The 27,911-nt window shown below is 33.7% G+C and overlaps 1 protein-coding gene across 4 annotated transcripts in view; it reads left to right on the forward strand.

Moving 5' to 3' along the window:
• The window catches only part of FSTL4 (follistatin like 4), an 821,307-nt gene that overhangs the window by 732,043 nt on the left and 61,353 nt on the right, over window positions 1-27,911 (forward strand). For 2 of the 4 annotated variants that reach the window (XM_074213575.1, XM_074213574.1), the window contains exons 9-10: window positions 9,155-9,181; window positions 18,481-18,599. In XM_074213575.1, the coding sequence (XP_074069676.1) occupies window positions 9,155-9,181; window positions 18,481-18,599 (146 nt within the window). Of the gene's footprint in view, window positions 1-4,737; window positions 4,900-6,587; window positions 6,723-9,154; window positions 9,182-18,480; window positions 18,600-27,911 lie in introns of all 4 variants that reach the window. The other 2 variants (XM_074213577.1, XM_074213576.1) reach the window with 2 other exon arrangements.

The raw sequence follows: 27,911 nt of genomic DNA on the forward strand, positions 1-27,911 counted from the left end.
ATGAAAGCTTGAAATTCTTCTATTTCATTAAATGACTATTTTTCTCCTTGATATAGTATGGTTCATTTTCCTGGGTATGTGATTCTTACCTCTGAATCTTTAACATTGCAGCTACCAAGTCCTGTCTTATCCTGACTGTGTTTCCTCAATATTTGAATTTATTTCTTTTTTCCTTGACCTGATAGTTTAGAATTTTCCTTGGAGTTTCTATTTTTGGGATCTCTTTCCTGAAGTGATCAATGGATTCTTTTAATGCCTATTTTGCCCTCTAGCTCCAGGAATATAAGGGCAGTTTTCCCTGGCCAGATTCCTCTTTTGATTATAACTTTCAAAAAGTCCAATGATTCTGATATTGTCTGTGCTTTCCAAGTCAGTTTTTTCCCATGATGTATTTTACATTTTTTCCATTTTTTAAATTCTCTTGAATTTATTTCATGCATTCTTGATACTTCATAGAGTTATGAACTTCTACTTGCCCAATTATAACTTTTAAAAGAATTGTTTTCCACATTTTGCTTTTGTACTTCCTTTTCCATTTGGCCAGTTGTAATTTCTAGTGAGTTATTTTCTTCAGTATCCTTTTCCATTTGGCCACTTCTACTTCCTAAGCAGTTGCTTTCTTTTTCCATACTGTTGACTTTTTTCCCAAGATTTTCTTACATTGCTCTCATTTCTTTCCCCAATTTTCCCCTACTTTTCTTATTTGATTTTCAAGTTCCTTTTTGAATTCTAAAAATTATCCTAACTTGTAATTGAGAAAAAATAAAATACTATTTTAAAAATAACAAAACTAAAAAAATAACAAAACTATGCATAAAGCAAACTTAATCTGTATTATTAATATTTTCTTTATCACTTTCTTAAGACAAGACAATTAATAAAACAATAAACCAAGAAAAAAATAAATTAATCTATTTTCCCTCCTTCCATCCCTAGCCCATTTAAAAGAAAATAGGAAAGCAAATTTCATATAACAAACATGTATAGTCAAGCAGAACATTCCCCCAATGTCTGTACAAAGAAATATATGTCTCATTCTCAGACCTAAATCCATCATCCCTTTTACAGTCAGAATATTTCATCATCAGTATTTTGGAATCATGAATGGTCATTGTACTGATCCTAGTTCTTGTATCTTTCTAAGCTGTTCGTTTTTATAGTGCTGTGACATTGTATAAATTATTCTAGTTTTGCGCTTTTTGTTCTTCATTAATCCTTGATAAGTTCATTTGTCTAATATTGATGTATGTATGTATGGTATAAATAGGTCTTCTGTTTCTGTTCAATTCTTGCTGGCTAAAGTCCTATACTCTTAGAAAACTGACACTTTTCCCATGCTAGCAGGTCAGAGGTCAAAATTTATAGATAGTCTATAGGAATTATTCCTGTCTCTAGCTTACCTGCCAGAGAGACCATGATTTTCTTTCTAGATCCTGAATTATTTCCAAATGCCAATGAAACCTCTCAGAAAAAGGAAAAAAAAGAAAGAAAAAGATTGTGGATTGGTATTAGATTGTTCCATGTTTACACCCTTCCCTGCTCTCATTTGTTGTTCCGTATCAAAATGTGTCAGATAGAGGACAAATTCAGCTATTAAACATTCATTATGTGCCTACTGTGTGCCAGACATTAGGGATACAAAAATATCAAAAAATATTTGCTACCTGGTATTTTAAGGAGGGGCAGGTAAGTAGAGAAAGAAATCTATTCAAATTATGGTGGCAAGAGATCAAATGTTTTGCATAAGACAATGAATGAATGTTTATTGATTAAAAATCAATGGATTCATGTGAACCATAGCAGTACCTCTGACCTCTTGCCTGCTTTCATGGAAAAGGTACCTATTTTCTACTATTTTGAGTAGCATGAGTCTAGAACTTCAGTCAGAGTGAAGTCAGCAGAAACAGAAGAACAATTTATCCTATTACATCAAGATTAGAAAAATGAACTTTTCAAGAACTAATGAAGAGTGAAATTAATGGAACTAGAACAATTTATATGTTGTCACAGTCTATAAAATTGAACAAGCTATAAGAAATAGGATCAGTACAGTAACCATTCATGATTCCAAAATACTAATGATGAACTTAGGGTTCAGAATGAGACATGTATGTTTGTAAAAAATGTTGGGGGGATATTTTTCTTGCTTATGCACATTTGTTACAGGAAATTTGCTTCATTAAGAGTTCCTGGGAGAAATTAAACCCCCTTGCAACTGCTTTCCCATAACAAAAAATTTATCTGTATTTGACTCATTCAGAAGGAAATACATTTCAATTGTTCTTGCTCTTTTCCCCAAAGAGATGAGCAATATTAAATATTTAGTTGTATGTAAGTATTTTGTGCTTATGACTATAGTAACAAAGTCATCAAGGAATAGTGCAGATACCAAAACTGTCAAATTCATTTTCTACAATTCAGTTAGCCTTCACTAGTGGAAAAGTGGAAAAAGTACTGAATTTACAAAACCAGGACTTTAGCTGAAATACAAGTTCTATTGTACTTCATAGATGCCATGATGGTTTATTTAGAGAACTCTAGAGAATCAACTAAAAAAATTATCTGAAACAATGACCTCCACAATGTTGCAGGACAGAAAATAAGTCTACATATACTATCAGCATTTCTGTATATTACTAACAGGAAGAAGAAGAAAAAATACATTTAAAATAATTTGGAAAAATATAAACACTTGGGAAGGTTCCTTCCAAGATACATGTAGCAGTTGAATGAATACAACTAAAAAACACTTCATTGAAATATAGAACTAAATAATTGTAGAAATATTAATTAGTCATGGATAGATAGCCAATATAATAAAAATGGCAATACAACCTGTATTAATGTGTTTAATCAGTGCAATAACAATTATGCTCCTGAAGATCTGCTTTATAAAGATAGAAAAAGACGAGAGTCTGCAGGGAAATAATGAAAAAAGTTGAAAGGAAGCAAAAGGACCTTATCTCAAATTACACTACAAAAAATAATTACCAAAACAATTTGATTGATCAAAATAATAACACACTTGATCAGTGAAACACATTAAGAATACAATACATGGAAGTAAATGAACCTAGTAGTCTAATGTTCAATAAGTCTAAAACCTCCAAATGCAATTGTCAGGATTCTTTGTTTAACAAAAACAAAAAAAAACACTAGGGAAAAATAAAGGGCACTGGAAACAACTTGGTTTAAAGTGATCCATAACTGACACTAAATATATCTAACATAATTCACAACAAAATAAACTCCAAATAGATATGAGACTTAGATATAAAAGATTGCATCATAAACAAATGAAAAGCATAAGGATGAAATTAACTCTCAAATCTGTGAGTAGATGAGTTTGTGACTAAAGAGGAATAGAGAAAGGGATCCTAGAAAAGAAAATGAACAATTGTAATAATAATAATAATAATAAATTTAAAAGATTCATGCATTCCCCCCTCCAAAAAAAAATCAGAGATAAGATTAGAATGAAAACAGTTAACTGGAAGGAAAATTCTTTTTAGCAATTTCTCAGATAAATATTTAACTTTATATATATATATATATATATATATATATATATATATATATCTGAGGAACTGATTCAAACTTATAAGGAAAAAAACTTTCCCAATTAATAAATAGTCAAAGGATATGAACAGATAATTCTCAAGCGGAGAAATCCAAGTTATCAAATCATATGTGAAAAAATGCTCCAACTTATTAATAATTAGTAAAATGAAAAAAGCTACTCTGAGATTGCATATCCATCTGATTTACAAAGTTGATTTTAAAAAGTGAAAAATATTGGAGGGACTTCAAGTAAACAAGCATATTAATTCACAATTAACATGACTGCAAATTGTTTGGTAAATTGGATCTGATTCCAAGTGTTCTTCATCTTTAAAATATAAGAGTTGAAGTATATGATTTCTGAGGTTCCTTCCAACTCTTCATTTATGAACTTATAAATTTAATCCTTCTTCCAGATAATACACATTCAAATACTTGAAAGTCATTATATTATTCCCCTTGAAGCTTGAAGCTAAAGATTCCAATTTCCTTTTACCAATCTTTATTTGGCTCCATCAAAGCCTTTTTCCATCCTGGTTTCCCTTCTTTGTACATTCTCCAGTTGCTTATTGTCAATATGATCATCTAGATGTGGTCTGATCAAAGCAGAGTACAGAAGAACTATAACCTCCTTTTTCCTTGAAGTTATGGACTTCAATGCACCTCAAGATTGCATTAGCATTTTTGGCTGCCATATTCCTAGCAATTCAAGTTTAAGTTCTGCATGTGGCAGGGAGCATAGAGTTGAGAAAATGATAGCCAGACCACCAAGTTTTTACTAGTGCTGCAAGCTTCTATTCTAGGAATATTGTAGTTGCATGGGTTTAGTGACTAAGAAACACTTTTCTAAAGGATTCTGGGAGATCTAAATTTAGGATATTGGTGATACTGATTTTGGTCCTTATAATGTTGTGAACCAATGCCCCTTCCACTCCATGTTAGCATGTCTTAGTTTCTTTCTTTGAATTATGTGTGCTTGAATCTGAAGATTTTGTGCCATCTTTTGGAATTGAAGTAATTTGTCTAGTGTTCTTTTCAGTCATAATAAAACTCTGATATTGCCTTTCCCATGTGCCCTGCAAGACCAAGAGATGGTGTATTAAAATTCAAAAGCAATATGAGAACCTGTCTCTGACCAGTTGGCTCATTCAGATCATCCATGCTTTTCTTCCACAGTGCCTCCTGTCATTCGTGTTTACCCAGAAACTCAGGCCCAGGAACCTGGATTCTCTGCCAGTCTGAAATGCCATGCAGAAGGCATTCCCACACCAAGAATTACCTGGCTAAAAAATGGCATGGATGTTGAACCTAAACTGTCTAAGCTACTCTCTCTCATAGGTAAAAGCCAACCATGCATGTATTCCATGTTTGGTACAAGATATAGTACTTACTAGAAAGGAAAAACTTTATTTTTTTTAAAGTTCATATGTTGACAATGAATAAATGTCAAGCTTTCCAATTCTCTTAACAAAGTCTAGACCTAGATAACCATCTTAATTGTTCTGTTGGGAAATTTTTTTGTCCTTCCCAGATAAACTAGTAGAAGTGTCTATATTATGGGGTAAGGGTAAGATAATAGAAAAGCTTCTACTTCATTTGCAAATATTTCACAACTAAGCTGTTAAATAAACATTCCAATGGCTTCCCCTACCATTATTCCTGTATTTCCTTTACCTATACTTCAAGTTTCCTTTTGTAAATTTGTAAAAGACCTATATTTTGTAACAATATGCAGGAAATTTTTAAAGGATATTTTTTATCCTTTTTTGAAAAAAAATGATCTTAAGCCATATGGTTTTTTTCTTATGACTAGATAGCAGATGATTTCATCTCATGTTTCTGATGAAGTTAAGCTAGACTCTCCAGAGGAGCTGTTGAGTAAATGCATTCCCTAATCATTTTATACTGATATAGAAGATTTGGGATATGTATTATTTTGTTTACCATCATACACCATTGGTATATTCATTGGTTTTGCTGAACAATTTTTTTCTCCTCTTAAAATATTTGTTTTGGGGTGGCTAGATGGTGCAGTGGATAGAGCACCAGCCCTGGAGTCAGGAGGACCTGAGTTCAAATCCACCCTCAGACACTAATTACCTAGCTGTGTGACCTTGGGCAAGTCACTTAACCCCATTGCCTTACCAAAAAAATAAAATAAAATAAAACTAAAATATTTGTTTCAAGGAATGTTGGCCTGGTACAGAAGTATACAAGTAAAATTTAAAAGAATATTTTCTAACAGTGCACAATAACAACTAGTATTTCTTAAAAGAAGAAGACATCTTCTAATGTGCTCCTCCAAATGAATAAGAATTTGTATACTTGATCTTGTCACATTCTTGACCATATTTGTCTGATTAACATTGAAAAACTACCCTCTGTAAAAATCTGTTGGTACATCCTTGTTATTCCCAATCATAATGAATTTGAATAATTTATTCACAAACCTATTAGACCAATACTAGTTTCTTGAATATAATCTAATGAAATTGTGTTGTATAGTGAAAGGACTATATCAGAGAACCTGGTTTAAAATCTCAAATCTAATGCTTAATAGCTCTATGACTTTGGTAAGTCATTTTTAACCTCAATGAGTTCAATTTCATAATTTTTAAATGATTCCTCTGATGTCCCTTGTAGCTCTAGTTGTGAAGGCAGCTAGGTGATGCCACAAAGCATAGAGTGCCAGACCTAGAGGCAGGAAAACTCATTGTCCTGAGTTCAAATTTGACCTCAGACATGTACTAGCTGCGTGACCCTGGGAAAGTCACTTAACTCTGTCTCAATTCCTTAGCTATAAAATAAGCTGAAGAAGGAAATGATGAATAAATCTAGTATTTTTGCCAAGAAAACCCTAGAGGGGGTCACAAAGAGTTGGACATGATTAGAGTTATCATAGCAAGAAGTAATCATCAGTGGTCTCACAGCTCTGACTAAGTGCAAGGACCCTTTTAGAAATGCAGACATAAGTTGTGTAAGGCCAAGGCTAAACATCTTGAATCAGTTAAAAAATTTTTTAATAGCCAATGGAAGTGAACTTCACATCAACAGTGTGCGTTATGAAGATACAGGAGCCTACACTTGCATTGCTAAGAATGAAGTAGGTGTCGATGAGGATATTTCTTCTCTATTTATTGAAGATTCAGCCAGAAAGACCCGTAAGTTTGGGGGAAGGGAATTTGAATTTCTTTAGAAATTATATATGTTCACATATTTGTAGCTTTTTGCTTGCTTTCAATCCAGAGTGCCTGTCTTGAGCTGGACAATAGAAGCCAGTCTTTAAATTTGTGAGAAAACAGTTGTTGTTTGGAGGACTAACCCATGATTGTCCCTCCACAAAAGGTAAAAATAGGATGCACTTAGACTTGATAACCATCTTATTAAAAAAACAGAGGTATAGTAATTTTCTGTACAAAAATTCTGCATACAATTTACTATGAACTAAAGCAACCTATCATTTCACAGAAGAGAATTAAAAAGCAAGAAAAGAAAATCCACAGATTTCATTTGCAACCTCTAACTCCTCTGATCATTGTCTTTTTTTTTTGGAGTTTCTGTTCATGGTGGTTTCTGCTCTGGCTAAACTTGGAGTGATTTTAGCCTTACTCTTTTCTATACCAGGAAAGTTTTCTCTTTTTTTTTTTTGGCAGGAAACTATGGACCCTTCTCAGAATAACATTTTAAATGCAAAAAAATTAATGTGTAGGATCAAAATCAAAATATAGGAAAAAATAAAATAAAACAAGTTCTCAGATCCAAAGTTAAGAACCCTTGAATAAATAGATTGAGCAATGTCAAGTTGCAAATCTAAGGTTATCATGGAATAAAATTAATCAAATGAGCACTTTGTTATCTATAAGATTCTATATATCAGCTTGTGATTATTATTAGCATTAGTTTCCACTGACTTTGTTGCCCTATGTTTTTGACCATGATATCCCCACAGAGAATCAGGCCTAGCATTGCCATTCTCCCTTGTGAAGGTGAATTTTATGTTTGTCCAATGAAAGTTTATGGTAAGTGCTTCTGGCCTCCCATTTCTTCGCCTTTCCCCTCAGTAAGTTGTACCTCCCCTCTCTAGCTCCTTATAATCTCATTTCCCTTGGTAAAAACTGTCCTGAAAATCAGTCATACTGAAGTCACACTTATTATTGTTTTGTTCTCTTCCTCTAAAGTCAGTATTTGCATTTTAATGGAGAGGGAATTTATTAAGAGAATTTCAACATCAGCAATCCCTAGGGAAATGGGAAGCCATTTATGGAAGTCAGATAGGATTCTATGACCTCTAGGATCCTCTTTATCTTTTGTTCTCTGATCCTATGTTTGAGGTTGGAAGGTGTGAAGGGGAAGGAGAGACATCTTAGACATCCCTGATTTAATACTCCCTACTGTCCATTCTGCATGTGCCCAAGACCAAACTCAAGAGAATGTCAATAAAGCTCAATCTGGATTCCATATTTGTGTAACACTATATTTCTATATATGTGCCACTGTCCAATACTATGCTGAATAAGTTAAATAATACTGAATAGTTATTCAGTACAGAGATGACAAAAACAGTTGCCAGTCTTTCAAGGAACTTTTCATCATATGTAGAATACAAACACACATTTACATGATATAGAATACATATCCATACACGGTCATTGATTGATCAAGAGGGACCAAATACACAGTTCAGAGAGTTCTGAGAATGGAAGACTTTTCACTGGGTTGATGAGGGTTCTGTAATCTGCCTCTTGCATGGGTAAGCATTGCAGTTTGACTCATGCATAGACAAACATCTTCCTTTAATTTCTTCTACCTCTGGAATCAAGCTGCTAAATCAGGTGATGGTAAATGAGTCACTTAACTTTTCTTTGATTCAGTATCCCCATCTGTAAAATGGGGATAACAATAACATTATTAATATTAGGAACATATTAATTAGAAAAAAATTCCCAGTGCTGTTATATCAAATGGGAGTTTGTAAAGCATTTTGCAAATATTAACATTCCATAAAAATGCTATTATTATTATTATTTCTAAATGAAGTTGCTATAGACCTATCTTTAGTCAGAGATTATTCAACCTCTGTAATATTGACTTCCTTCAGCAGCCATTCATTCCCCCTTTAACTTTGTTGAATTAAAAATATTACAAGTGTCACAGAGCAATGAAGCATCCCTAAAGAATATTGGATCCTAAACAAAAGTATAATTTTGAATTCTTAGGAGAGAGGTAAAATCATGGAGTAGCCTCAGAAATCAGTTCCTGACTTTAAACAGATTTTCCTTACTATTTATTAATATTTTTGAAAAATGAATGAAACTACTGAATTACTGGACATATTGGCATCTTAGAATCAAATTATATGTTTTTGAGATTTAATTCTATATACAAAAGTTAATTTTAGTTCTTATGGGGGAACGAGTTCCTTCCTGTAATTGTACTTGCATCATGTGCAGAAAGATCCAATGCTGTAACTTTCGTGAGGAATGATTACTTGATACTTAATAGCTGAAGTTGTTTTAATGAAAGTTTTGATGTAACTTTGTTTTTGTTTCTTTCCCTGCTCTCAATTACTTCCTGGCTCTCTGGTGTGCTGCAGTTGCAAACATACTTTGGCGAGAGGAAGGTACTGAAGTCCTACATTTTGATTTGCTTTTGTTCCCATGTATTCCTTGACTGTAACAATTTCATAACAGGTCATCTTTCACTGAGACACTCCTACTCTGCAAGCCTCAATGCACCAAACATCTATTTACCAGTGATCTGAAGGATTAGTTTCCCCAAAAATGATAATCTGAGAAGGAACAGCTATTGATACTGGGGAAGAGGGAACCATTAAAACTTAGAGGATTGTGCATGTTAGGAAATTTGCATAAAAATGCATTAGCTTGAGTATAGTTATCCCATTTTTCCGTAAGTAGATGGTCCCCAGAGAATGCCTGGCATTCAGGTCCCATTCTCCCTAATACCTATCATATTTTATATGTGGTGGCACTTTTTTCCATTTTATTAATTTTTGTATTTTGTATTTTTTAATCCTTTCCATTTCAAGATATATCTCTCCTCTCTTCTTAAACATCTCTCATAACAAAATAAAAGAGGAGAAAAATCTATTCAACAAAGTTAAACAATATGCCAGTCAAATGGGATGCTATACACTGTTTTCCATACCTATTGTCCCCCCACCACCACATAGGCCTTTCCAAAGAAGAATTGGGGAGAACATGCATTTTACCATCTTTCCTTGGAGAATAAGCTTAATCACCATAACTACACAGCTTCAGTTTGAGCTCTTTGTTCTTTCCATATATTTTATCATAGTTATTTTATATTTTATTTTCCAGATTCTATTTCATTTGCTCTGTAGCAATTCATATGCCCTCCCAAGTTTCCAAGAATTCATTTTTGTCATTTTAATGACACAATATTACTCTATTACATTCATTTATATCACTACCATAATTTATTTAGACTTTCCCATTTGACTAGCATTTCCTTTATCTCCTGTTCTTTTTTAATATCATAGTTTTTGAAAAGCATTTAAAACATTTTAATATTTTTAAGTAGCAATGGATGGTAATTTTGCATCATTAACTATGCTTTGGCTTATTTCTATTTTAGATTCTATCTATGAAGGACTTGTCAAAGAAGTAATTCCAATTTCATTTAATTTGACAGATATTTGTTAAATGTGTGCTGTGTTAAAAGAAAAGATATTGGTCAAAAATATTTTAGTATCTACTTTATACACAGTCCTGTGCTAGGCACTAGAGATTCAAAGATGAAAAAAACACATGGTCTCTGCCTTCAAGGAATTTAGAAGCTAATAGAGTTTGGGATAAGGATAGATAGAATGCCTATACACCACACACACAAACACACAAACATTCTCTCTCTCTCTCTCTCTCTCTCTCTCTCTCTCTCTCTCTCTCTCTCTCTCACACACACACACACACACACACACACATACACAGCACATGTGCTTTAATTAAATATCTAAATGCCTGATTTTTTTTCCAAGTTTCCCAAAAACAAATCAAAGTACTTCTATGTGATTTAGTGCTTTTCTTCTTCTAACTTGGATTAAGAAAAAGACTAAGGAAACATTTTCTAAAATAATCTCATAAATACTAATCACCACTGACTCAAAATAGCCTCAAAATAAAGGTCAGAGAAATCTGGGAACAAAATAGAGAAAACTAAGCCTAGTTTCATACTACAAAAATGTTTTTTTCTCATATATACATAATTAAATATCTGTTATTTTAGAGGGGAAAAGTTTTTTTTTCACCATATTTTTATAATATTCTGTAGAATGTCAGGATTCCAGGTAACAGTGAACCAGAGTCTTATCCCATCGTAGGTACAAGAATAAGAGCACTGGTTCTAGAATCAGGTGAATTTTGTTCAAATTTTTGTTTTGCCTTTTGTTTGTTTTGGTAGACCTCAGTTTTTTTCAGCTACAAAATGAAGAGGTTGAGCTAAGTGACTTCTGGGATCCCTTCCAGTTCTAAATCTATGATTCAATGATTTGAAAGGTCAATATTTTGTCAAAATATAGAATTTTATAGGGGAAAAGAAGGCTTTCTAAGAAAAGATTTTATTCAAAAGCTTCCAGTGATAAGCACAGCATTTTAAACAAAAGCAAATCTTCAGGCTATTTCTTGCATCATATTTCCTAGTATAATTTATTTAACTGAACCCTCAAGCACAAACAGAAATTTCCTTCAAAATTTCAAGCATTACCTTTGTGAAGATTTAATTTGAAAACCCATTCTAAAGTCAGTGAAAACAAATATTGTTTCAAGAAAATAGGACTGATCTTTCCTTGAGAAGTTGACCTTGTTATTTGAAATAAAAAAACTTCTCATAAAGTTTTGTTGGGTGTAGACTGATAGATCTTTGACTACACAGACCATCTAGATCTCCTGTATTCAGGGCTTGGATTTTACTGTCATGATTCTCTGATTGGATGCCAGAAGATAGATGTGTCTGTGAGAGAAAAGAGATAGCAGAAAGATTTGTGGGGATTAGAGAAGGAAGGGGAGTGGAGAAGAGGGAAGGGAGGAAAAAAGGAAGGGGAGGAGAGAGAGAGAGAGAGAGAGAGAGAGAGAGAGAGAGAGAGAGAGAGAGAGAGAGAGAGAGAGAGAGATACTTGAATAAGAAGCAAAAACTTCTTGAAGAAGAAATATTTTGAACTTTTAGAAATCTGCCTTAAGTAGAATAGATTCATCTTTTGCATGGCAAACACTTGAGAATTAAAAAGCCCATTACAAAACAAATAATTTTAATTTCATTATGTTAAGCAAATAAATATGTATATAGTAAGTTAAGTGAGTAAATGGTAACTACCTTTTCAGGAATAGATATGAATTAATAGAACTTATTGCCCTCTGATAGAAATTACTCTAGAAGTAATTTCAGATGGTTAGATAGAATGAATGAGTGAGTAAATGAGCAAATGAGCAACTGGGATTTATTTTATATGTACCAGGCCTTAACTTAACTTCAAATCTAGCCTCTGATATTTACTGAATGTATGATCCTGGGCAAGATACTTAATCACTATTTGTCTCAATTTCCTCAACATAAAAATGGAGATAATAATGGCACCTTGCTCCCAGGGCTGTTGTATGGGCCAAATGAGCTGATATTTGTAAAGATCTTGGCAATCCTTAAGGTGCTGTGTGAATTCTAGTGGTTTTGTGCCAAGTAACATGCTAATCAATAAGAATACAAATACAATCAAGATATTAAGTCCCTGCCCTCAAATCATTATATATTTTAATCCAGAAAGACTACACATTTCTGTGTGTAACCCCCATAGGTCTGGATGATTCCCAGAGCTTGGATATGGTAGACAATAACAACCCTTATTTGTAAATTATTCATCCCTGAATGGTTTATTACTTGAAGATTTTATTAATGGAGGTAGTTTGTGAGTTTTGCTAGTATGGGAATTTCCCTCTTGATGCTAATCTGTAGTTTTCTGTTGTCAAGAGTTACCTTGGTCACTGAGAAGTAAAGTGAAGACTGGCACACTGCTGTAAAAAGAGAGTTGAATTTGGAGTGAGAGATACCAGTTCTACCTGTAAGCTGCATCACTTTCAAAAAGTCACTTAACATCTCCTAACCTCATTTTCCTCATCCAAAAAAATGAGAGTTTTAAATTAGATGACTTCTATGGTTGCTCCACATTTTAGAAATCTGGCTCATGAGACTGAGTTTATTTTTTTAAGAAATTGTACCTAAGTATGATGGTGATATTTGAAGCTGGGATGTTTCCCAGTCTGATAGAGGAGACTCTATTCCCATTAACTCTCCACCCTCTTCCTAGTATTGTTTGGCCTGCATTGCATTAGGGAGATAGACCCTTCTCAGTCATTCCCAGGGTCACATTGATATATAATTCTTCATCCTGTAACTATTTGATTTTTGGTTTATTGAGGGATTTTTTGGTTTGTTTTGGGTTTGGGGGTGCCTTTTTTGGCTTCAACTTCACTCTTAGTAATGCCCTGTAGGGGCCTGCTGTACCTGATCCTCATTTATATTTCACATAATGGGTATCATGGTGATTTGATTTGAAATAAGCAAAACTAGGAAGATAAGTAACATAAGACCAACAGTACTGTATAAAGACACAATTTTGAAAGCTTTAAGAACTAGGAGGACTACAGTGGCCATTTATGATTCTAGGGGAATGATGATGAAACATGCTATTCATTAAAGAGAATTTATTGTATGGGTCTGAGGCACTGAATGATATGAGAAATATACATTTTATGTAAAGCCATCAAGAGAAATTGTTTTAATTGATTTTACATTATTATTATTATTTTTTACAATATTTATTACAATATTTTTCTCATTTTCAAGGGGACAGAGAAAGAAATTTTCTCATTTGTGATAATTTTTTAATGGAGAGGTAGGGGTTCTACAAATGTGAAATACTGTACGTACTTTCAGATGTGGTCATTGTATTCTTAATTTTACTTAACCCTTACTTTATTATAAGAGATCTCAAAAGGAGTAGGAATAATCTGTAAAGGTTTGTAATGTAAAAAAAAGAAAACACATCTCTTCAACTTTTAAAGAAAGAAATGTAAGCCCAGTAAAGAAATATTTTGACTAAATGGCGAATCCAGCATCACACAGTTGGTATGTTTCACAAAGTGGGAGCCCCAATCTCCCCTTACTTCAGGACTGCCTCTCTATTCATTATTGATGCCACCCTGCCTATTTTCAAGGAGAACAAAAGTATAATTATTAAAATTCCACATATATATGCATATATATATATATATATATATATATATATGAGAGTAGTCAGATACCTTAAATAATCAATTGGTGGGACATAGTCAAAAATTCAGCCCTCTAAATGGAACCTAGAATGGCTTGAGTAAGTTATACCTATTAACTGAAAGGTCAGTTATAACACCAGTCCACATATTCTTTCACTTAACCAATAAGTTACATTTGAATCTGTCAATGGCATTTCAGTTCCAAAGGACTCAAAGATGACAGCTCTGATAGATATTAGATGAGTCAAAATCAATGAATGAATACATAATCTTTTCCCATTACATCATATAATTCTTGAATTCCTCCCCTTCTCAGTTTCATGGCACAGGTATTGCCATGGTGGCATCATTCATAGAATCAGTGTTCAAAGTCACTATTCTCAGCAAGCAACAGCAATATTAATATAGAGAATTTTCCTCATGCAACATGATCTGGTGTTCTTGGATTTTTTACAAGAGATTTTGTACCATGGTATTCTTTCTTCTTATTGAAATACTCTGATAGCTGATTCAAAATAACAGCTCTAGAATCCTGATGGAAGCTAAGAATCCCTTCTGAGCCATCAGAGTCAAAATAGTGCTAAGTAGAATATGAGATGGATCATATTTTAATGTATCTTAAGAGATTTTAGTCAAGGTCCCTTGCCTACCCGAAGTTTTTTTACCTCTAAAATCAGGTTAAAATAAGTCACTTTTTAAGGACATTTATGATCCTATGTGTCTATGACTAAGGTAATCTCTAGTGTCTCTACAAATTTAATTCCTAAGATTCAATTTACTAATCCAAATTAGATCATTTTAATTTGACAAGCATTTATTACCTCCATAGTATCTCTTAAAAGTATTTCCTTCTCTCCACTTCCAGATCTACCTCCATAGGTCAGGCCCTCATGTACACTCATCTGCACCATAGTAATAATTTCCTAATTGATTTCCTGTTTCAAGTTTCATGCCTCTCCAATATATTCTCCCCAAAGCTGATAAGTTAATAATTGAAAAATCAAGATCTGATGATATCATTCCCCTGGGCTCCTTCTTTCCTCTAGGACCAAACTGCTCTTTTTGGCCTTCTTATCCAAAAATAACTTTGTATTTAATCAACCAACAAGGATTTATTAAACACCTATTTCATCTTGGGTACCTTAGTAGTCACCAGATGAATATAAAGGTAACACCTGCTCTCAAAGAACTCACATTCAATCTTTTAAAATCTTTTGTTTTCTGAAGTTGAAAGCAATTCTATAAATAAAGAACAGAAAAATATGATTCTATAAGAATCTATGAAATTCTATTATATGAAACTTTATTAAAAATCATATAATAAATTCAACATGTTTCAAAGCTATTCCAATCTATGATTCTCTGTGAAACTTTTGGTGTCCCTTTCTCTTCATTTTTTCTCTGACTTAACATTCTTTTCTTTCATTGTATTCTTACCCCTACCACCTCCCTTAGTTCTGTGCATCTCAAAAATTTTCTCAAACTTTCTCTTTTAACCAAAGACTGGTCAAACAAAAATAAAAAAGCACACTGACCATTTGTACAAATATATACCTTTAGCCCTTGTCAAGAGTTGGGTAGCTCACCTCATCATCTGAAAAGTGATTGATAATTTTTTTGATTAGCATGCATAAGCTAATGTTGTTTTGAAAAACTGTAGAAATAATATAAATTTTCTCCTGTTTCAGCTTACTTTCTTTTTTTTAGTGACTTGAAGCATTTTTCATATGACTGTGTGTTCAGTCATTTTCCTTCTTTTGAGAAATTCCAGGTTATATCCTCTTACCACGTAGGGATTGTTCTTAAACATTTTACTCAGATTCCCATACATCAAGGATTTAAGGCCTTTATCAGCACTTGCTGAAAAAATTTTTTCTAATATATTTTACCTTATAAGTTTAACTGCATTGTCTTTTTGCATATAAAAGCTTTTAAATTTTATGCAATTAAAAGTATTAATTTTCTTAATGTGTTCTCTTGGGGATGATAACATACATCAACATAAAGATGTATGTATGTAAACAGCACATACATAGCAGTTATATGGATATATGGATATATTACAAGGGAAAGCACTAGTTAGACAGAGGACCAGGAAAGATTTCATGAAGAAGGTAAAATTTGAAGAAATCTTGGAAGGAAAACAGGAATGCTTAGAGATGCAAGTGAGAGAGCATCCCAAGCATGTGGGATTACTTGTCTAAATTCAGAGTTGGGAAATGGAGCACTAAATGTGAGGAACAAAAAGCAAAACAACATGTCTGGATCATAGAGTTTGTGGAAGATTGTAACATATAATAAATCTAGAAGGTGGCATAGGAAAAAGGTTATTGAATGGGCTTTAAATATGAGGCAGATGACCTGATATTTAATCCCAGAAATTATAGATTAATATAGGGGAAATAATTATCAATTCTGGTAAATTAAAGTTAAGTGGTGACTTTGGAAAGATTAATTTCAGTTGATGAATAAATAAAATTAGAAGCTAAATTGCAGTGGGTTTTGAAAAAAGAGAAGAGAAAGCAGAAATACTGGGTAAAGAGGGATTTTTTCAAAAAGTAATGAATGAGAAGAGAAAAATCATAGCTAATGAGAATGATAAAAATTAATAAGAGATTTCAGTGTATATTTTTATACATTTTGTACTTAGTTATCTATGTCCAGGTTATTTCCTCAAAATTTAACTCCTTGCCAACAGAGATAGCTTCATTTTTGGTTTTGTGTTTCTAGAATCTGGCTGATAATAGTCATTTGATTATTATTGAATTGAATGTTCAAAATCCCACATATTAAAGATAAAAAATAATTGACCTATCATATCTTTAGCATAACTATCCAGTAACAAGAATAGTATTACTCTATATCCAATAATAAAAATTTTTACTTTTGAAAGATTTTATTTACTTTGAATTTTATAATTTTTCCCCTAATCTTGCTTCCCTCCCCCCACCCCCCACAGAAGGCAGTCTGGTAGTCTTTACATTGTTTCCATGGTATGCACTGATCTAAGTTGAATGTGATGAGAGAGAAATCATATCCTTAAGGAAGAAACATAAAGTATGAAATAAAGCAAAATTACATAATAAGATAACATTTTTTTAAATTAAAGGTAATAGTCTTTGGTCTTTGTTCAAACTCCACAGTTCTTTCTCTGGATACAGATGGTATTCTCCATTGCAGATAGCTCAAAATTGTCCCTGGTTGTTGCACTGAAAGGATGAGCAAGTCCATCAAGGTTGATCATCACCCCCATGTTGCTATTAGGGTGTAAATGTTCTTGTGGTTCTGCTCATCTCACTCAGCATCAGTTCATGCAAATCCTTCCAGGCTTCCCTGAATTCCCATCCCTCCTGGTTTCTAATAGAACAATAGTGTTCCATGACACACATATGCCACAGTTTGTTAAGCTATTCCCCAATTGAAGGACATTCACTTAATTTCTACTTCTTTGCCACCATAAACAGGACTGCTATGAATATTTTTGTACAAGTGATATTTTTACCCTTTTTCATAATCTCTTCAGGGTATAGACCCAGTATTGCTGGATCAAAGGGTATGCACATTTTTGTTGCCTTTTGGGCATAATTCCAAATTGCTCTCCAGAAAGGTTGGATGAGTTCACAGCTCCACCAACAAAGTATTAGAGTCCCAGATTTCCCACATCCCTTCCAACATTGATCAGTGTCCTTTCTGGTCATATTTTTCAGGCACATATTTTAAAAAAATACAGAAAAATAGAGGATTGCGCTATAAAATAGCATTCCTGAAGCTCTGGGATGCCCCCATTTTATTAGAAAATTATTTATCTGCCTATATGAAGAACTCTTCATAATGATTTAGCTCATTTCATTGAGAAATTATTAAACCCCTAGTGTAAGAATAAACAGATGCAATAGGGTAGGTAGAATATGAGGAAAACTGGGAAGACTTGGGTTTCATTCCAATCCTTGAGACTTATTAGCTGTATGATCCTAACCCAATAGTTTAGCTTCTTGGTCTTTTGAGTTAACTCCTTAAGACTAAATCATAGACTGCAGTACAATCTTTGTTGTTGGAAAATGTCCTTAAATTAGTTTTTGGCACACATGGAATAACAGCCTTTGTGTGTTTTTGAAGGATTGATGATACAAATACAAAAAAATAAAGGGGGTGGAGGAGGAATAGCCCTTGTCTTCAATGAGATTACATTCCACGGCATTTAAACACTAAGTTTATTTATAGTTGTTCAGCTTTGGTGAATGATGTTGTTTCCTTTCATACCAGGAAAGGTCAAATGTATATGAAGGTCTATTTCTCACCAGAAAAGTCATAGAAGCCACTCATCTAGAGAAAGATAGAAATAATTTTTGTTGGAAGAGACCTCTTGTCCAAATGAACCCCTCAGATTCAAAATTTACTGATTCATGAGACTTCCAAAATGCTTTATCACTCCCTGCCATACACACCACTAAGTCAATGCATCTTTTCACCTATCTCTCCTCCCTTCTTCATGCCACAAAGTTTCATTTTTCAACTATACCAGCTACAGTTTTATGCTAGGCAGTATCTTTGATGGTCCATGGGAAACTGACTGAAAGGACATAATGATTATTCTGGTTTTCTCATTCTGTTTTTCTGAAAGGTCTCAGTGTGGGAAACGTGTTTTACGTCTTTTCGAATGATGGGATCACAATCATTCAACCAGCTGACTGTGAGATAAGGAGACACATCAAGCCCAGTGAAAAGATTCTTGCAAGCTATGTAAGTTTCTGTGCTGGAAGTGGCATGTGTGAAAACCTGGCAAATGAGCTTTAAAAAATTAATTAACCAACAGCTTTATGCAAAGTCCTGGGTTCAGTTTGACTGGTTTTTGATTTAATTCAAATAACTTCTTTTAAACCATTGAAATAAACCACCTTGAAGTGTTCTGGCATTGTGATAGACAGTGCAGGGATACAAAAGGCAATGAGGTTAACATTATCTTTCCTCTCCTTAAAAGAGAACATAAGGCAGGTTACAGGACAGAACTAAAATGTATAAAACAATTAGAGAATGATTAAAGGCAGTGCAAAAATATCAGATACAAATAGTATTAGAGGAATCATTCAGTCATCAAACTGCATTAGATACTTACTCTAAGCTAGTAAAGACAATATGTAAATAATTACATAATAAAGAGAAAATGTAATAAAATCTTAAAGGGGAAGGCTCTAGCAACTATGGAGAATAAAAGAAACAGATAATGAATGAGGACTTGGAATAGTCAGTCAAGGAAGATCTCCTGGAGGAGGTGAAACATAAATAGGACCTTGAAGGAAGGAGTCAATCTTGAGAGGAAAAATAGTGGAGGCCATCCTGAAAATTATAGCAGTTTGAACAGGCATGAATATGTGAAAGAACCTCCAGTAATGTGGTGGGCAGATGTTAACAGAAAGAAGAGAAGAACTTGACAAGAATTGAAAATGCATGTCCAGAGGAAAGGAGACTAGATACTAGTAAAAGAATATTAATTTAAGGAAGGTTTAGAATTCCAAGATTGAAAAGAGTCATATTCCTTGTTGGATTCTTGTTGTCTAATATGAAAGCTTTCTACTGTCCCCAGGATAATGGTTTATGATGTTTTTGTTTATTCTCTTTCCTTTTTTTTCCCTTTCTTTGTGGGTAGACCCAGGTTAAAGAAAACCTGATATAGGATAAGGGGAACTCAGTGAATGAAATGGATATAATGGCATGGAGTAGGGAAGAGGAAGAAGATGAAGGAAAGAACAATCATTCCCATGATTAAAGCATTTCCATCTATGGTTCCCTTAAAAAAATAAATGTACTTCACTCATTATAAACTGATAATGCAGAAAAATTTAATGAATGTGACTACTTTTAAAAATGAAATATGTCCAATGTTGCCCAACAAAAACCTAAAAGAAGAAATTGGCAATTCCAAAGTCATATCAAGAATTAGGAGACAGAGACAGGACTAGAACCCAGATGCATTAGGAATAATTACAGTAACTGTCATTTAAATAGCATGCTAAGATTTGTAAAGTACTTTACTTATACTCTTATTTGAGTCTGCCTGTGAGACAGAGAAAACAGATGTGGAAACTGAGTCTGACTCTTCACCCAGTACTATTCATATTACACCATGCTATCTCATATCTGTTTCCTGCTTTATTCTTTTCCCAAGACAAGTGTCTTTATCTTTCTTTCCTCTGCTACAATTTTACTTTGGAAAACATGGGATTACAAACTCAACTATTGCCATGAAAAAACAGCATGAAAAATGACATGATTTAGGTAAAAGGACTTAAATTCCTTAGATAAGTGGGTTCCTTAGGGTTGTGTCATTATTAACATTTGATTATTATTATTATTATTATTTCCCTCATTTTTCATTTTTACTTTCTGCAATTCAGAATTTAGTTAGCAGGCAGTTTTCCAGACTATTTAATTTGAAGTCATCATTTTTCCTTAACTTAACTACTATGAGATAATTTTGAGATTAGTGTAATCCAGTCATTTTTTTCAGTTCATTTTAAGTGATTACTTATAGCTTTTGTTGGTATTAGTTCTGTATTTTAGCAAGAACCAAAGCTTTACTTTGATAGGAGTCAACTGATTTGCAGTTAAGAGACCAACAGCAGAATAGTCTAGTTGTACAATAGAGGTTACCAGAAGTTTCTTTTACTGATTCCATCATAGGTGTAGACAATTAAAAAAATCAGATGAATAGGGTAGAGGGAAACAAGGGCTCAGTATCAAGAGACCTAAGGTATTGGCCCCAGGATCTTGCACTCTATTCTGCCTCTGACTGATGTTGAAAAAGTCATGAAACTGTCATGAGTTTTCCTGAGAAAAATTCTCTCTCTCACCATCATATCTTCACAAAAGTCATCTGGAGTACCCAGAATCCTCAATCTCCTTTTCTTTCTTCCTTCAAGGTTCAGCTCAGTTGCAATGTCCTTCACAGCACTTTCTTTGATTCTACAAGTTAGTCATAATTTTTCTTTCCTCACAACATCTTGTAGATACTTTCTGTGCCCCTGTTGTAGCTATCACCTCCAAGCGAGTAGAGGTTTCTGGTTTTGAAGTGATTGTTTTGTTTTTAATTAGCTTAGGGCCTTGATTGAAGGAGATTCTTTTGTTTGTTTTTGATGTTTCATGGATATTTTTTGTTTTTATTTTTATATTATTACAATAATCTTGTTATGAGAGTAAACATAACCCCCCCCAAGAAGATGAGAAACCTCAAGAATAGTAAGAGAGAAAAAAAATGTACTTCAGTCTGTGTTCAGATTCCAATGGCTCTGTCTTTGGGATGAGTTGCCTACTTAATCATAAGTCCACCAGCAAAGTTGTTTCAATATTTCTCCCATAATTGCTATTAAAAGCTGTATTTCCCTCTACTCTATTCCACCCCACTCTCTTTTATTCTATTCTCTCTCTTTCAACCTGTCCAACACCCGAAAGTGTGTTGTATCTGAGTACCCTGTCCCACAATCTTCCTTCTCTTCTATCACCTATTCCCCCTTCCCTCCCCCCATTCCCCCTTACCTCATCCCTTTCTTCTTATTTTTTTTTCTCTAGGGTAAGATAGATTTCTATACTCTATTAAGTGTGTATGTTATTTCCTCTCTGAGTCATTTCTGATGAGAATGAAGGCTCTCTCATTCCCCCTCACCTGATTAAAGGAGATTCTTAATAAATATTTTAAAAATCAGTTTCAACTTCCCTATTTATAAATTGAAGATAATCACAAAATAATTGTCATTTTATAGTGCTATTCATTTTCCAAACACTTTACAAATGATATCTTGTGTGATTTCCAGAATCACCTAAAAAGTCTAGTCATATATTAATATTCCAATTTTATAAATCAGAAAATTGAAGTTAAGAAAAGTTCAGTGACTTGCCTTTATTCACAAAATTTTAGAGATAGTGTTTGACTCCAGTGCTCCTAAAACTCCAGAGGTATCATCCCATATGCTATGTACCTCATACTTGTTTTTCCCATATTCAAGTGGACAATATGAGGGCTAAATGAGAAATATTCAAATGGGTAAAGTGATTATTAGGGAAGGAGATTTTTATCCCACTCCTAACCTGAATACCATAGTGAAATTCTTCAGAAAAATTCCATTTCTGTTACTAGCTCTTATGATGTCCTTCAGTCATTTCAATCCAATTCAAGCCAATAAGCATTTATTAAATCCATAGTTAGAGCGGGATCCTATGCTTAGTCTTAGGGATACAGAGGTAGATATGACCCAGACTCTTACCAAAGAGCTTACAATCAGACACATACATACATACATAACTGTGATATAAGGGAGAGGGGGGTTAAGAGTCAATGAGCCATCTGTTATGAGGCATTTGAAAAGCTCAAGTTCCCATCTACTTCCTGAAGCTAGAGAAAGCTTCAGGTAAATGGTACTCTAAATGAATCTAGGAGGAAAGATTTCAGCCTGTGGAAATGGGACTGTGTTCATTCCAGACAAAGGGACTACCTTGCACAAAATACTGAGTCAGAAAAGAGAAGATGAAAACAGAAGATAACAAGTAAATAGTTTATTCTAGCTAAATAGCAAAATATATAGAGGATTGTGAGGGGGAAAAAAACCACATAAAGGAAACTGGAGGCAAATCATAATATGTCTGGAATGCCAGAATTAGTTTATGCTGTATTCAGTATAATCTGTGGAGCCACCAGAGGTTCTTTGAGTAGATTCAGAAAATTAGAGTACTAAATTAAGAATATGACTTGGACACCAGATCAAATATTAGGTGGAAAAGGGAATATGGATTAGAAATGTTAGCCAGCACACTAGATGGCAACCCCAGGACAAGAAATTAGACTTAAATATTGAACCGTGTCTAATAAGATGCAATCTAAATATGAAGTCCTATGTTTTGGTTCAAAAACTAATTTTACAAGTACAAGGTGGGCAATGTATTTGTCTTTAAAAAGATAAAGGAATTTCAATAGACTGGAAGCTCAATATGAGTCAATCTTATGACAGGGCAACCAAGCAAATTGCAATATTATCAGTCTATATTAAGAGAAGCAGAATATTCAGAATTAGGGAAATTTGTACTGCATCAGTCTAACAACATTGGATCACCTCTGGATTATTGTACTAAATTCTAGGTACCATATTTTAGGAAGGATTTTGGTAAAATAGAGTGTATACAAAGGAAAGTAACCAGAATGGTGAAGGGCCTTAAGTGCTAGTCATATAGTGATTTGTAGAAAGGACATGTTTCCTAGTAAACTAAAGAGAAGACGAAATTAGGGGCACAAATGCTAACTGCATTTAATATATTTAAAGGGATCTCATGTAGAATAGGAGTAATATCATAGTCATAATAATTATAACTATCATTTATATAGAACTTATTGTAACATCAATTACTACAATAAGTGCCTTTTGCAATTATTACTTCATTTGATCCTTAAAACAACCCTGGGAGATAGGTGCTATTATTTCCATTTTACAGATGAGGAAACTGAGAAATCCCCCCCCCCCCCAAAAGCTGAATGACACAGAATGTCTATGCATAAGACTTTAGGTGATCAAGAAGCTGTTGGACAATTCCATCTTGGGGACATCTTTGTCACCTAGGAAAAGCTAATCCTTGCCAGAGATGAAAGCAGGTAGCTATTAGTCCAATCACAGGATGGAAATTGCAAAATGGGAAATCTAAGCTTTATGTAAAGAAAAATGTTATATAATTAGACAAAGTAGATAGGCTATTTATGAAGGTGGTGAGCTCCTCACTGGAAGTCTTCATTAGAAAACTGAAATTCTCATTAAGTATGTTGTAAAGAAGATTATTGATGATCTATGGGGTGTACTAGTTGATTTCTTAGGATTGTTCCAAAACTGTAATTCTGTAATTTCAAGTATGTAAGGAGGAAAATCATCTATTAAGGTGATGACAGGACAAGTAGAAAGAAGAAGGCTCAATAAAGTCATATTATAAAGTTAGAATTGACAGTTTGATTGGATGTAGAAAGATGGAAGCATCAGAGATAAATCCAAGTTCATGTGTTTGAGTTCTTGGGAAGATGGTGGTGCCATTAAAATAAATAGAAAAGTTGGGAGGGCAGGCAGGATTATGGAAGAAGGTAATAATTTCCCCTTTAAATTTGTTGAATTTAATATATCAGAAAAAAACATGTGATGCAAACATCCAAATGGAAAGTTGGGAATATGGACCTGGAGATATTTCAAAATGTGTAAACCTTGTATATACTGTCTCTATTTATACTCAGGGAGTATAAACTCCCTTCAGCTTATCCTGTTTATTTTCTGTAGTTTACTTGAAACTAGTTGTTTGCATATTATCTCCTTCATTAGATTGTGAGCTCCTTGAGGACAGAAACTGGATTCCCCCCACCTTTGTATTTTCATTGCATAATATAGAGTGTGATACATAGTAGGAGCTTAATAATAACTTATGAACTACTTTAGCTTACTTTAGCAGTGATAGTGATAATGTCACATTTTTAACAGTTTACAAAGTGCTATCTTCAGAAACACCCTTGTGAGATAGACAGCTTAACTATTATGATCTGTGTTGTTTTGAAGCCTGCTCAGGTGAGCTGAATGTTCAATTTTCAATGCAGACTTACACCTTGAAAGTCAGAATTACTTCAATTGATCTATTGTATTGTTAATTGTTCAGACTTAAGAAAGTTGATGGAGAAAATTCTAGCAATGTAGATTAAACTTAAAAGAATGTCATAAATTTTCAGTCAGTTCTTAAACATTTACAAACACACACGACCCTGAATCTCTTTTCCATGCTATAAATAAGGATAGGAAAAAGTTACAAAGATTTACAAGGGGTAAAGAGCCCATACTTAAATACAGATTTCCTGCTTCCAAGTCTATTGCTCTTTCTATTTTGTTTCTGCTACCTTTTTAACATATATTCTGTGCCAGACACATAGTTGATACTTTGAAAACATTTTAGAATTTTTGAATTTCAAGACTATTTTAGAGGCCATCTAGTCTGACCCTTTGTAAGCATGTCTTCTGCCCCTATCCTTTATCCAATTTCATGTTCTAAATTCTTTCCAGTGTGCTTCTCAATTCTTAAGTCCCCTTCTTTACCAGCTTCTTCCAAAAGAACAAACGAGAAGTAAAATGGTAGTGTAAAATACATCACGTCAAACATCAGCTGCAGCTGAACTCTGGTACCCATCAGGGAATGTGTTATAGACAGATGGTGTATTGTGAAGGTGTTTGGAGGCAGGAGGTGAATAGAGCTGCTTGTTCCTATGACGATGTATTTTTATCAGTTCCCTATAGTTCACATCTTACATACAATAGCGTGCATGAATAAAAAGGCTCCAAGGTGAAATGTTTTCCTGTCTTCTTTATTTTCTGATTTTAGACAGAGAAATGATCAAAACCATGGAAACTACAATGTTGCTAATCTTTTGCCTGTCAAGACTTTGATAGGTTGTAGGTCAATAGGTTGTAGGTCAAGGCCTGTTATCCCCTGAGGTAACTCTGCAGGTCATTCTGTTTATTCTATTCAATGTTCAGCCAGAAACCTTTTTTATATCTTCTAAATATCAAAACAGGGACAAAGGCTACCTCAAAGGGAAGATAATGCCAATGTTTTGGGGGGCTTTGGTTATGAATTCTTTATAACAGAAATTTGTTAATGACCAATCAATCTATGATAATAAATGAATGTCCAAAAGACAAGTTGTCCAGGCCATAAATGAATGATTCTCACATCTCTTTTTAGGAAAACTCATTATTAAGACAGGATTCACATAATCATAGATCTAAGAGTGGAAGGAAACTTTCAGGCCATCTACTCAGAACCTTTTATTCTACAAATGAGGAAAATGAAGTTTGTGGGAATATGTAGGCCTATGGACTTATATAATGTCAAACATTAAGATGAATCCAGTTACAACTCTAATGCCAGGAATCTTTCCACTGTGCCACAGATTCATAAGCTAAACCAGTAGGAACATTTGAGGAGGGAGGAAAATGACAGTATCTATTATTATCAATTTCTTAAAATCTCATGGCATTATAACATTTTTTTTTAACTCAGTAATTATTTAAGCTTACACAAAATGCATTTTACAGGTTATGGGCTTTCAGTTTGTTTATATCAAAATGTGTTCTATTAAAGTGTGTGTGTGTGTGTGTATGTGTGTGTGTGTGTGTGTGTGTGTGTGTGTGTGTGTGTGTGTGAAAGAGAGAGAGAGAGAGAGAGAATCAATCCAAAGGCTCCTTATCTAAAAGTGTATCACACTGTGTGCAGTCTCTTTCCCACTGTGTGCAGTCTCGTTCCCACAAATCTGTGTCTGTTGTACATATATTCATGAGTGAAAATAGATGCAGATAAAAATCAGTGAGGCAAGGAACTGAATAGAAGGGGGGAAATCAACTATATTTCATTTGGATAATTGTGTAATGTCAGTGATACCAAGCTGAATACACACCCATACACACACACCCATACACACACACACACACACACACACACACACACACACACACACACACACACACACACACAAACAATCAAACAAATCTCTAAAGAATCCAAATTACAGTAAATGATAGCAAGATGAATGTTGGGTAGAAATTCTCTGCAACATAACACCAGCAATGACTTGCATAAAAGAAGTGATCTAAAACATAAATTTATAATCAGTTACATAGATTGATGGGCAGATGAGTTATTTCAGATAGACAATTTGAATATTGCACTGGTTCCAGCAAAAAGTCTACAATAAAGAAGGCCTGTAGTATATCACTTGAGTTCTCTATGGATTCATGAAAGTCTATAAAAATGCATCATTTAGATTGAGTTGTTTTGAATGCATCCTACCCAATATTTATCAGTGGAAAAAAAAGAAAGCAGAATTTGATTGTTATCCATAAGGAAGAACTGGTTTCTAGTATAGAATTGTTGAGAACAAAGGAGGATGGATGAGTGCTCAATCTTAGATTTGTCATAAAGAATGAGAGGTAAGCCTAATATAGTCTGCCATGCATTCTGAATTTTTGGAAGAGTAGAAGTCAAAAGGTTTTGAAAAAAGGATAGGTAAGGTTAAAATTTCTGCTGGAGGAGTTAGTATAGAATGTACAGGAAATGCTAAAGTCTAAAATTCTAGATAGCAAAAGAAACAATTTCACTGAAGAAGAAAGAGATTGATATGAATGCATAAGAACTCATTAACCAATTTAGATTTTAAACATATACACAGAAAAATTGAAAGCAAGGAGAAGTAATAAGAGATGAATAAAAATCTATGGTATGATCTCGAAAGAATTATGTGAGAAGTAGTAAAACTTAGAATGAATTAAGTCTAAAGACAAAAAAAGTGTTTTGCTTTTGGCTCTGTTGGAGGAAAGAGAAGAATCAGAGAAAAAAGAGTTCCACTGTACATTTGGATAGACACTGGAGATTTCTTACTTCTATTTTGAATTTTTTTCCTTTAAAGAAATTAAACTTTGTTTTGTAAAGAAATGCTAAAATAACCATTAGGGAAATGTAATCCATAATATCTAGGGAGATGGTAAGAGCGAACCTGGCTACAATATGAGATAAATCAACAGGTCCAGATAAACTCTGTACAAAAAGATCAAAAGTATGAGTTTTTTAAAAGTATGAGAAACTGGAGAGGTATCATAAAATTAAGAGTAAAGTAAATGTTCTTATTTTCTTTTTCTTTTGGGTTTTTGTAACACAATGGGGTTAAGTGACTTACCTACATCTAGAAAATATCCAGTATCTGAGGTTGGATTTGAACTCAGGTCCTCCTAAATCTAGGGCCAATGCTCTATCTACTGCACCACCTAGCTGCCTGGTTATTTTTTTTAATGGGGTGGACATAATGGAAATTATAGGCTAGTGAACTTGAATTTGATTCCTGGAACAACCTAGAATTAAATTTTAGCTAATGAATATCTAGAAAAGAAAATATTAATCAGAAAGAGCCAGTATGGACCCATCAGAAATAGATGATGCTAACCAAACCTCATTTCTTGGCAAGTTACTATACAAGTGGGTCAGGATAATTTTGCCTCTTAG

Source organism: Macrotis lagotis, chromosome 1 (genome assembly GCF_037893015.1).
Source record: "Macrotis lagotis isolate mMagLag1 chromosome 1, bilby.v1.9.chrom.fasta, whole genome shotgun sequence".
NCBI lineage: Eukaryota > Metazoa > Chordata > Mammalia > Peramelemorphia > Peramelidae > Macrotis > Macrotis lagotis.